General features: G+C 46.8%; 1 protein-coding gene across 5 annotated transcripts in view; it reads right to left on the minus strand.

The window, feature by feature from the left end:
• Positions 1-12,387, minus strand: part of Rps6kc1 (ribosomal protein S6 kinase C1) — a 135,938-nt gene that overhangs the window by 87,282 nt on the left and 36,269 nt on the right. For 3 of the 5 annotated variants that reach the window (XM_050148166.1, XM_050148168.1, XM_050148165.1), the window contains one exon: positions 5,416-5,775. In XM_050148166.1, the coding sequence (XP_050004123.1) occupies positions 5,416-5,775 (360 nt within the window). Of the gene's footprint in view, positions 1-5,415; positions 5,776-12,387 lie in introns of those variants that run through there. The other 2 variants (XM_050148167.1, XM_050148169.1) reach the window with 2 other exon arrangements.

Genomic DNA, 12,387 nt, shown 5'->3' on the forward strand with positions numbered 1-12,387 from the left:
GCAGAGGGTATGTGTCCCCCTGGAGTGTGAGAGAGGGTGTGTGTCCCCCTGGAGTGTGAGCAGAGGGTGTGTGTCTTCCGGAGGATGAGAGAGAGTGCCATGACAGTTGGTTTTTCTTCCCCTGCTGCTAGCCTACTCTTCCCACATTGGATAGTTCTATTATCCAGCAGGAGGTGTCCAACAACCAAGGACAAGTCTACCCCAGCACACCAGGATGACTGTCCCTTACCAAGTTAGGAAAACAAGTGAGGGCACAGGACCATACCAGGCCAGTAAATCTGGGCATTTATTTAAACTATGAAGGAAGATACCCTCTTCTTCCCCCATGGTCACCAGGATCCACCCTGAGCAAGAAACACGGTGAGTGCAGTGTATGCAGAGAAGGCAATGCAAAGGATGCAGCCAGCTCATCTTTCCTCAGACGCCACACAGCCAGGCACACCTCCGGACTAACACTCCTTTCTATGGGAACGGCTTGGGTTGCTAAGGGTGGCGTCACCCATAACTGAAAAGTCCTGTCTAACACAAGGTCTGAGAGCAGTAGCTGGAGCACAGAGGGCCCCTGAGAGGCGAGGCTCCACGTGGGAGCACGGAGAGCAGGATCAGGTATTCTACAAACCTACACAAAGTCCTCTGAGCTACCCTGCCTGAGCAGAGAGAAAATAGCATGCTGGTAGCGCGAAGGCAGAGAGCAAGCGGCATCCACCTGCTTCAGATCTTTGCGATTTCAGTCTTAATTCTGCGCTTTCAAATTCTTCTAGGCAGCTGCAAGCAGCTAAGACCTGAAAAACTCAATTAAGGCAATTTACTGAATTATAGGGAAGAGTACAATCTTTAGAGTTTAAAAGAAACTACAGAATTTCACATTAAAAAATACCTAAATTTGTTTAATAATACTATTTCCTGAAAATATCTCTTTCCCAATCATATTAAAAGATGAACAAAAGAAAAAAGAAAAACCACGGCGTGACTGACATCACAGCACGAATCTCTGTGGCAAGGAGGATTTAGGCTTAGCACAGCCAACAGAAGGGAATGAGCGCGAGGAGCGTGTTAGTGGAGCAACTGAGTGGGAGTGACAGCTATTGGTTTCCAAGGCATGATGGAAAACAGTGAAACCCAGGAGGCTCTGCAGCATCTGCACAGATGAACCTTACCCATGGGAAGGTGAGATGCTCCCCAAGGCCAGGGGGCCCAAGGTCAACTGCCTTCTAAAAACTCCCTGTCAAGGGTATTAGCTTAAGGTGTGTGGCTTTTGTTTAACTCTGTGAAGCTGTGATTTTTTGCCTGTGTTAAACACCATTGTCTAATAAAGAGCTGAATGATCAAGAGCAAGGCAGGAGCAAGGACAGGTGAGGCTGATAGGCAGAGAGAATAAACAGAAGGAGAAAGAAGGAGGGGGAGAACAGGAGAAGAGGGTGTCAGGGCAGCCACCCAGCCACACAGCAAGACACAAAGAGAGAAAGTAAGATTAAAGAAGAGAAAGATAAAAGCCCTGAGGCAAAAGGGAGCCTGGATAATTTAAGAAAAGTTGGCAAGAAACAAGCCAAGCTAAGGCCAGGCATTTATAAAAAAGAATACACCTTTGTTTTATTTGGGAGCTAGATGGTGGGCCCCCCAAAAGAGCAAAAAACAAAAGAGAAAAAGAGTCAACACTGCCAGCTCACAAGGTTGAGCCAGAGCGTGACACACCTGAGTAACAGGAAGAGCTGCTTTGTCACAAATAGAGCACCATTTTCACACGTGTGCGTGTGCTTATGCCCAAAAGTCCATAGTCAACATGTGCGTGTGCTTATGCCCAACAGTCCATAGTCACACATGTGCGTGTGCTTATACCCAACAGTCCACAGTCACACATGTGTGTGTGCTGACGCCCAACAGTCCATAGTCACACATGTGTGTGTGCTGACACCCAACAGTCTATAGTCACACGTGTGTGTGTGTGCTGACGCCCAACAGTCCAAGGCAAAACAACCGAGGGAGCAAGCCAGTTCAACAAGATGCTGGATAGATCAACACAGAGAGCCAACTGAACCTGCACTCACCAACAATGAATACACACACACACACACACACACACACACACACACATGATCCCATTCATAAGAAGAGCATCCCAAAGCGAATCCCAAAGCAAGAAGTTTCCAGGAAGGCACTCCACGCAGAAATAAAAGCCTCCTCACTAAAAACAGTAAAACCCTGCCTGCAGAAAGCAGAGGAACTGAGACAGTGGAAGACCTCCCAGTCCAGAATGAAGCTGACCAATACTGTCAAGAGAGGACAGCCCAGAATCACTTACAGAACCCTAAGTAATTCCTATCAAAACCAAAACTGTCTGTTATAGAAATGCAAAATACCTACGCTTATAAGGGGTTACAAGGTGACCCAGAGTCAAAATTATACTGGAAAAGAAGGTTTGTAAGGGGCTGGAGAGATGGCTCAGTGGTTAAGAGCACTGACTGCTCTTCCAGGGGTCCTGAGTTCATATGGTGGCTCACAACCATCTGTAATGAGATCTGGCGCCCTCTTCTGGCGTGTGGGCATACATGCAGGCAGAATGTTGTATACATAATAAATAAATCTTTTTAAAAAAGGTTTGTAAATAAAAAGGAGAGACAGCATTGAATTAGAAGACATCGCACTATCTCAAAACATTCTTTCCAAATCCAGGTATTGTGGTGCACACCAGTAACTCCAGAAACAACCACCACAAAGCATGTAGACCCAAACCAGTCATGAGAACAACTGCCTAGAAAGAGCTAGGCAGTAGTTCTTTATTTGTAGATTCACTGACTCTGGAAACATCTAGTAACATTCTGTCACACCAGAATAAACCTTCCCTAAGGAGGGGTCTTTCCTGAGCATGAATGTCAAACCAAGTACAGGCTAGAGCCCCAAGGACAAGGCCCTGTGGCGATTGAGCACTGCACCTCTGCAGAGTCCTGGGACTGCGCTCACTGCTCTGACGTCACACTTTACACATTGCCACGTGCAAAACTGCATGGTCTGAAGCACATATTCCTTATAAACAATCAGAATTCCAGAGACAGAAGCTGAGTGAGAAAAGAAAACAAAAAACTAGAACGCAGTAGCTGAGGTTCCTGCAGTTTGTCTGAATAAAGTCATCCACGGTGAGAAAACTCTGTGATGCTACGAGCAGTGGGTCAATTGCTCTCTTTCAGGATGGCGCGTTAACAATGAAACCTTATCAGGAGCAGACGGGACACTGTGGTTTTGGACGCACGTGCACAGAAAGACAGAAACAGCTTAGACAGCTAACTGGACTTTACACAGACGCTCAGTGCGCTTTGCAGTGAGTCTGATATACAACCCCACTCTAATTGACTGAGCAAATAACCAACTGAATGTGTCTTTGTCGCTTGCTGATCTGCATTTATACATTGTGAGGCAACAATTTTTATTTTTCTGGTACCATCAAGTGGCAACATTATGAAGTGTCCCTATTAAGACAAATATCTTTTAGACAGAAAGATGTCACAGTGCTGTGGCTCACCTATGCTAATTAAATACCCACAATGCTCCAGCAAGTGGTATATTACATCTGAAAAAAGGAGAAACATCCGAGCAGATAGATATTGTGCAACTCATCCCTCTGTGAACCACAATTCAAGATGGCACTTAGGGAAAAGAACAGAAATGAAGGACCCTTTAGACAAAATACTGCACACATAAACTCTAACGAGACTATGTAAAGCCTTAAAAAAAATTAGGTCCAAAATCATTCTCTAATCAAAAAATGAAAACAAATTACTTCAGAGTTGGTTTCTCAATCTGAAATGTCAAAACTGACAGCTAAAATCAAATTATAAGAGCTGAAGTTCCACAGGTAGTCAGCCACCGAAACCCGTCACAGTCAGACAAATGCGGCCAGAACATCAGCACAGCGGCCACTACTAGCCAAAAGAAGCAGAGTTCACTCCTTTCGTTTCCACACACACAGATGTCTGGCAGCTTCGTGAGCCCAACTGTACAGCCTGAACCTCCAGGTAAAGATGGCATTGGGACACAGGCGCCTGTCTCTACGTTCCTGAGACTCCGCTAGCACAACAGCAGAAGAATGAACTCAGGCAAAGCCCTGCCAGAGAGCAGGCAGCTGAGGGAAACAGGAAGAGCAACCCCATCTTAGAAACTGGCAACACGTAGCTCATGACCCCCTATGAAAGAAGAGAATCAGTCAAAATGAAGTTAGCAAACACACACATATTCCACGGCCCGGTAAAAAGTCTCCAGATGAGGTTGGAGGGATTGACGCCCCAGCAAACAGCACATGTTGCTCTTCCAGAGGAGACAACTGTAACTTCAGCTCCAGAGGATCACTTGCTTCTGTGGCCAAAATACATTCAGGTGCACATGCCTGACCCCCCACACAACTACAAACAAAGCTAAAAAGCGATCTTCGTCACTGTGCAGAGTCATAAGGGACAACTGGAGAGAAAAAAATAAAACTTAAAAAAAAAAACAATCTCCAGACGTTAGGGTACTGAGGAATGAGGTAACCAGCAGGGTAGAAATGAGGGTTAAAGCAGAGAATCGGGCTGGAGAGATGGCTCGGTGGATAAGAGCACTGACTGCTCTTCCAGAGGTCCTGATTCAGTTCCCAGCACCCACAGGGCAGCTCACAACTGTCTGTAATTCCATTCCAGGGGACCTGATGCCCTCTTCCCAGGGCATCAAGCTCCCATGTGGTACATACACAGACAGGCAGACAGGCAAGCACTCGTACTCATAAAATAAAATCTAAATAAGATTTTTAAGAAGAAATTCAGTCAAAATGCTTGCTAAGAAGCAGTGTGAAAACACATACACACACTCCAGAAGAGGGCAGAAGGTTCTAGATAACACGACCCAGGTGCACTGAAAATAAGCACAGACCAGCAGCAGGAATGGCTTTCTAGACACTGAAGACAGTCGTGTCAGCCTTCGATGACGCATCCTATCCAAAAGGTCACCTCACTAACTACGGGGCACTTCCTTCTGTGTCTGGGATGGAAAAAAAGCACAAAAATAAAGGGTGGTTCTTTAAACAAAAACAAGTAAACTATGCTCAGCTCCACATATTCCTGTCACTGCACTAACAAGGGCAGAGTGGGGGGCAAACCAAAAGCCTCCGCTGCTCCACTGTCATGGTGCAGTGAGAGTGAACTCACGGACAGTCCCCAGGAAGGCCCAGGCAGGAGGATGACTGCCACTCACACAGCACACGTGGGTGCCGCTCTTTGCAATCACCCATTTTCATAGACTGCTGTGTGGAGCACCTGCAGTGACGTCACTGACGGGGGTTTCTCGTTTCCAGCCTTGAACACGAGAGACACAGGGTGCTGGAGCACAGTACAGACATTTCTCACTTCCTCTGCACATAAGCTGTCCCAGGACCTGACTATGGGCAAACCGTACCTTGGACACCTTCCAGGAGCAGGTCAACGCCCTTCCTGTAAAAGTCAGAAGCAGCTTCATAGTCGTCTTCCTCCTCCTTCTTCACGGCCAGCTTGATAAGCTCCCCTGCCTTCTCCAGATAATCTCTCCGGCCGAGCCTCGGCTTTAAGCTGCTGGGGAAGAGGCTGCGGCTTTCCCGGTCTTCCGCTTTGCTCGGTTCACTGTCAGAAGCAACAGCTCCTGCTGCCGAAGAATCCGCAGACAGACTCAGACCAAAAGCTTTACTGGGAGAGCCCTGACGGGAAGCCATTCCATCATCTACCTCTGCAAGAGAGTCCACATCAACAGTAAGGGACAGGAGGTCACTGTCACTGGAGAAGCCTGGAATGAGGAACACAGGAGTCAATATGAGACTAGCAGTAGCCACAAGAGCACAGATCACAGGGAGTGCCCACCCTCCATAACCAGCTCAGCCGGAGCAGTGTGGCCTACTGGTAGCTAGGAGGTTCTAGCAGTAGCCACAGGGGCACAGATCACAGGGACTGCCCATCCTCCCATAACCAGCTCAGCCAGAGCAGTGTGGCTCAGCTTGGGTCATCTGATGCTACACCGTAACTCAGCGCCATCCATGTTCTCCTGGCCTCTGAAGGCACCACACACACACATGGTACACATTAATACATGCAGGCAAACACCCATACACATAAGATAAAATAAATCTCTTAAAACAAAACACTAAAATGATTACACATTGTTGTATCTTATGAAAAATAACTACGTTTGTCAAAACAAAAGTACGTATTGGGAGAAGTGGCAATCTTTCCTATTTTTAAAGTCTCAGGGTCTGAGAAGAGAATATGAGGGCTTCCTGACCCTTGGCTCCTGTCGGTCATCACAAGGTTGTGGCTGGAGGACGGAGATGAAGGGAAAGTGTCTACTGTTTTCCCTTTTGTTATTACGTAGAGGGGCGTATGTGGAGGACGGAGGACACATCTGTGGAGTCAGGTCTTTCCTTCCACCACGTCTGACCCAGGGACCAGACTCGGGTCACCAGGCTTGGCAGCACTCTGACTGCTGAGCCATTGCGTTGTACCCCTTTTCCTATATAACACTAAACTCTACAGTGCTGCTGCCTTCAGGATGGTAGCAATGTGCAATACATAAAATCTGAACAGTGACATTTGTAGGGTTCACTACATTTAAATCCATTGGTCTGTCTTGAATAATCTATTATCTATGCTGTTCATAGCCTAACAAATCAATTATTTTAAAAATGTCAGTTCTCTGGGTATCACAGACTTTCCAGACATCAGCCTCTCATTTCATTACTGGGGTATAAAATCACTCTGGGAGACGGTCAGATTCAAAGTGGCAAAGTGACACAGAAGTCCTAACTCGCAGAGGAAAACTCTGTTTCGTCAACAACAAATACTATGGGCTGCTCTCCTTGAAAAGTCAGCTCATTTCAAGAAAAAAAAAAACTGTACCAAAGGCACACGGGCAATGACATCTGCTTATCCGCTACCGGCTTAGGGAAAATGGCTCCCGAGCTCAGCTCCACCGCTCACGGCTGCCTTCCCTGTCACAGGCCTGGTGACTTAGCGGAGCGCTGTGTGTGCTTCCCAGGATGCTAGACTGGGATGTGACAGTGGGCACACCTCTCGCGGTTGTCTCCAGAGCACCCTAACCATGAGTATGTGTGGCAGCAAGTCTTAGTCCTCCGTCACCATCTCCAACAGTTTGGTCCTCATTGCTTTTGTGCGTGACATTCAGTGCAAAGGTCAGTGCAGTAAAAATGTCTCAGGTGACTGTATTATTAACAAGGTTTTAGCTTTACGGGTCCTTAGAGACCTCAGGAACACATACAGGGCTCAACCACCCATCGAGCTGCTGATTCTGAGACAAGGCTCATGAACACATGGCCTGAAGCAGTTTCAACACAGCCAGAGAGCTGCACTGCTGGCTGCTGGCTTTGATTTGGCAGGGCTTGGTTTGGTTTGGCTTCTTGATGATTCTGGGGACCAAACCTGTATCACAGGCCTCTGACCACTGAACTACATCTCCAGATCAGCACTACTACTGACCATGAGATGTCCAAATTCATAAAACAGCATTTTAGAAGGAAGCTGTCACCACTGGAGGCAGTGCTAAGAGCGAGAGCTGCAGGTGGATCAGACTGCAAACACCTGTCTAGGAAGAGCCTCAAGCCCTGCAGCTCCACGATCTGCTGCAGTTGTGACTCTACGCTGGCCACCCTGGACAGAGGAGCGTAGACAGAAGACTTCAGTTGTGGACACTGAAACTTCAATTGAGTGGAATGTCACATAAAAAACTAATATATTCTTTGTGATTTTTCAATCATTTAATAACATTTAAAAAAAATTCTTAGTTCACAGGCCAAAGGAAAACAGCTGGGGGCCAGTTTGTCGCCTGTGGTGGCCTCGATGGCTCACTTCCTACAAACAAAGTAAAAGCAAGCACAGGTGAGGAGAGGCTGAGCTCCACGTTCAGATCAGCCTTACACGCGGCTCTGGCGCCGTGTCAACATAGCACTGCTTTCATCTGTTTTTGTTTTTTCTTTCAAATTCTTAGGGTCCCTATAAAGGACTTGTTCCCAAAAGGGAACAGATTCCATTAAACCCACAGCTTCAAATGGATGTCACTGGACCATAACATCAGGTCAGTTCTTGAACAGCATTTCATAGTCAAAATCTTCCTACAGCACCCAAAATTATTCACCCACTATTCTTAAAATTATATTAATTTTATGAGTAATTTTTAAAATACTTCATGTGTATTAACGCAAACTTATTTCCTTAAATGTTGTCATTGTCTAACTACTGTATTGAAACTACTAGAAATTCAACTGAGGAAGAGTCTATGTATCCAGACAATGAAGGAGAGAAGGACTGGGAGTTCCTGTGTGTTCTCCAGCACCTCTCGACTTGAGCAGTGCCCCATCATCCCTCACAGCCTCCTCATGGAACCTCCACTTCCTCTACCTCACGGCTGTTTCATGCTGCACCTGATTTCCCTTTCCCAACAGGACCAGAAGGCAAGCCGGTATGCTCAGTTTCTTGGCTTTTGACAACAAAAATCTAAGAACATAGTTTCACTTCCTCCTGCTTTTTACAACTTCACTCTCCAGCAAATATAATCCAAATAATGCATACATGTGCACACATATAGATGTACAGACATGACATGTAAATACACATCTGTATATGTGTACACATACAGATATAAAGACATGACATGTAAAAGTCAATACCTACTTTATTTACCTGAGTACATCTGCTGATATAGTCTTGCTCAGCAACTCAATATGGCCCTACAACTCAGTCTGTTTTAGATAAAACTACATCTGAGCATCACATGAAATGGAGACTACAGCCCAGAAAAGAAGTGAATAAGTGTGCCACAGGGAGTGACAAGCACATTACAGGCTGTGAGTCTTGCTGAGAAGGAGGAGCAGTGGGTGGGGCAGGCAGCGCGGGTACTTGACACAGAGTTAAACCAGCCTAAAGCCAACCCGCCCTCACAGGGACCCTCAGGACATCCCCAGAGGAGCACCCTTCCACGGGCCCCTACTCCTCTTTTGGAAGTGATACAAGGGGAAGTCAAAGGTTCCATGAAAGTCTCCTGCCTCCGGGTGTGGATCACAGAGATTCCAGTCTCGGTGCTATTAGAGGGCCCCGGGTGACTTGTTAAAAAAGCAGCTACAGACACGAGGGGTGTGCTTAGCATCCCAGTCCACCTGCCTGCCCTCACCTCTGGGCTTTGAACTGCTCAGAGTCAGGCAGTGTAGCGAAATCTGCCTAGGACACCATCTCTAAAAGACGGGCCTGGGGGAAAGGTTGAGCTGCCACACACAGGAGCTTTATACTACGAGCCATCAGAACCCTGCATTTGAAGACCATCTGCACAAAGAGAGCGGCCTCCTTTGACAACAGGTGGCCTCTCATGGGTGACTATCTATAAAACACGTGGCCTCGTTACTATTAGCTCATCACCTCTACTCAACTCTGTGGTTCAAACATTGCCACAGTCAACCAAAGGGAGTCTCTACTTGTCCCAGCAGCAATCACTACTGCTACATGCATGAAAAAAGCACCCAGCCCAGAACCTAGATTGCCAGGAAGCAGAGGACACAGGAACCTGACAGTACCGGATCTGATTCCCTGAGAAGCAAGCCCTTCTTAGAGGAGAGCCTCGTGAGGCCCCACCCCCAGCTGGGGAGCTGATGGCAGCTAATGACCGCAGGGAGAGCAGCCATTTTCTTCAGTAGCCATGGAAAGACACCCATGCTCCAGTTAACAGTCAACACCCACTCTCATCAGCAACCCTAACTACACTCAGGGGGTCACTCAAATTAAATAGGGAAAAGCAGGAGGGAGATTAGTTAGGGAGAAAAAGGGGTCCACAAAGAGTGGGGAAGTATGAGACGGTGTAGGGGTGTATTATATGCATATATGAAATTGTTGATGAATACATTTTTTTAAAAGAAAGAAAAGAAACTGGCTCTTCTAAATATGCCTATGAGAAAATCCCTAAATCCAGAGCCTTGTGCTAGTCACGATTCTGGTACTCAACAGCTAGAACCAGGGAGCAGCAAGTCGTTGACAGTCCCAAGGTCAATATCAAGCCTGCGCTTTACCTTCCCAAAGACACTGCTGTGGATATCTTGGGAATAGAACAGGCCTCAAAAGCCGGTGCTGACCCCAGTACAGCCCAGCGGAAACACGGCTAAGCTCTCTGCCCAGCTCCCTTTTGGCTCAAGGGCCTGTTGTTCCACCACCCATCCTTCTGTGGATTCCAGGTTCCAACTCAATCATCCTACACACGCATGTGTGTGAGTGTACATTTATGTTACAGCCATCAGCTCCCTCCAAGGCCAGAATAGGGCGTGAAATCCCCTAGCACTATCCAAAGCAGATTCCGGGAACTGGACTCAGTGGCGCCACCTCCCCAGACACGCCCTGAGCTTGCTCCACTGTGGACGGACAAATGTGCTCATCAGCGTCCTGGGAACTAGAAACACCTGGCAGATACGGCCTGACTGCTGCCCTTCTGATGTCTAACTGAAAAGGAAGACATTTGTATAACATCTGTTGTCCCTTCTAATCCACAACCCTGGTGACCCACCCTGCCACGAAGTTCCATATACCCAGCATTACCCTCAACAGCCCTGGAGGGCGCTCTAGTCTTCAAGCAACATGCACACAATGACACTCACGTGTGTGTTTACCTTTGTTTATTTGTTGGGTTTTGGTTGGTTTGGTTTCTTGAGAAAGGAACTCTGCTAACAACCTTAAACTCACTGTGTAGGTGAGTCTGACTCAATCCCTGATTCTCCTGCCTCCATCTCTGAAGTGCTGGGACCACAGGTGTGCACCCCAGCCCTTACTCGACTGTGCTTATTTTAAGGAAAAGTCCCTATTTGTTTTAAGATTTCCCGCTGAAGCAAATTTAATTAGCCGTGGGAAGTGAGCGAGGGTGAGTGAACAACACTTGAGAACAAAAGCGTAACTCCTTCAAGCTGAGGGTTCTCACTCTAGAACACAGGATGGAGGAGAGGAAGCCCAGCCCTAAGATTTGAATTCCCATGGTGCCACCTTGTGGACATTTGTAGAATAAAAAAATCTATTTCAGTGCAAACTGCTTTTAGTTGGACAGACTTTAGGTCAATCCTAAGACAGATTTTTGCTATTAGTTAACTGGCCAACTCAAGGATATTCATATTTAAAGTGACTGCCTTGAAGCGCAGACATTAAATTCACTAAATAGAAATAAACACAAAAAATTAAAAAACAAAGGGTATTTTAATGCTCTGTGTATTTTCATGTATGTGTATCATGCATGTTTGTGTGTGTGAGCATGGACACAGATGACACAGCATACAGGCTAGCTGGCTCAGCACACCCCAGGCTGGCTGTCCCACACGCTTCCGGGGAATCTACTGGCTCCACCTACCACGAGCGGTGGACTGCACACGCATCCAGCAGCGCCTGACTCTGAGCTTTCAGGATCTGAATTCAGCTCCTCACACTCAGCAAGCAACCCACCACAGAGGCCTTAGCCAGCCTTATAAAAGAGACTTTTTAAATCCAACTTAAAAAAAAACTATGCACCTTCCCAGTAATCCTCCAATGTTAAAAAAAAAAAAAAAAAAACACTATCCAAAATGTAGCAGGTTAATAGCAAGGCCACCTGCATCCCTCAAGCAGGCCAGCAGAGGAGAGAAGCGCTCCCTCCCAGAGCCTGTGCTCCCGTGCCCACCACCGTCTCAGTAATTCTAATAAAGCACACAAGTTTCAAATAGAAAAGAGGTGTTCGTGAACAGTGAGCCCTCCTCTTATCATCAGGGGTGGGGTCACACTGCTCTGCAGGGGAGAGGAGCCAGTGTCACGTGGGCAGGAAAGGGGAGAGAGCATGCTCTCACGGCTCAGGTCCTAGCTCACGACTGTCCAGGACTCCAGCTCCAGGGGACCTGACACCCCCTCTGGTCTCTGAAGGCATCAAACACACACGTGGGTGCACAGACACATATGCACTTAAAACACACACATAAAATAGGAGAAAATCTTTTTTAAAAATTAAGAAAAATGTACATTTTGTATGAAACCAACTCATTGGATGTTCTTGTTTCACACTGCCATCCAGTTCCGTTTTACACAATCTGAAAGAGGACTCTTTCGTCCACTGTACTGCAGTAATCATAAAACGAAGAGAACGTCCATATATTTGTGTTTCCATCAGTACTGCCCTTTTGAACTGAACTAGAATTCATCAATCACGCATTTAAAATGCAAACAACAACTATCATAATAATCACTTAGCATGTCTGTCTGGGACGTGAACTTCCCCAGAGGCTTGTATGCTCGCTCCTTGGTGGAACTGTGACCAAGTGGAACCAACAGAGCCGGGACCCAGTAGGAGATACCATGAGGACATCACCTTCAGAGGACATAAATGTAGTTCTCGTGGGACCTG

The sequence above is a fragment of the Alexandromys fortis genome, unplaced genomic scaffold (assembly GCF_014885135.2).
Source record: "Alexandromys fortis isolate MF-2015 unplaced genomic scaffold, M_Fortis_MF-2015_v1.1 scaffold_62, whole genome shotgun sequence".
Lineage (NCBI taxonomy): Eukaryota > Metazoa > Chordata > Mammalia > Rodentia > Cricetidae > Alexandromys > Alexandromys fortis.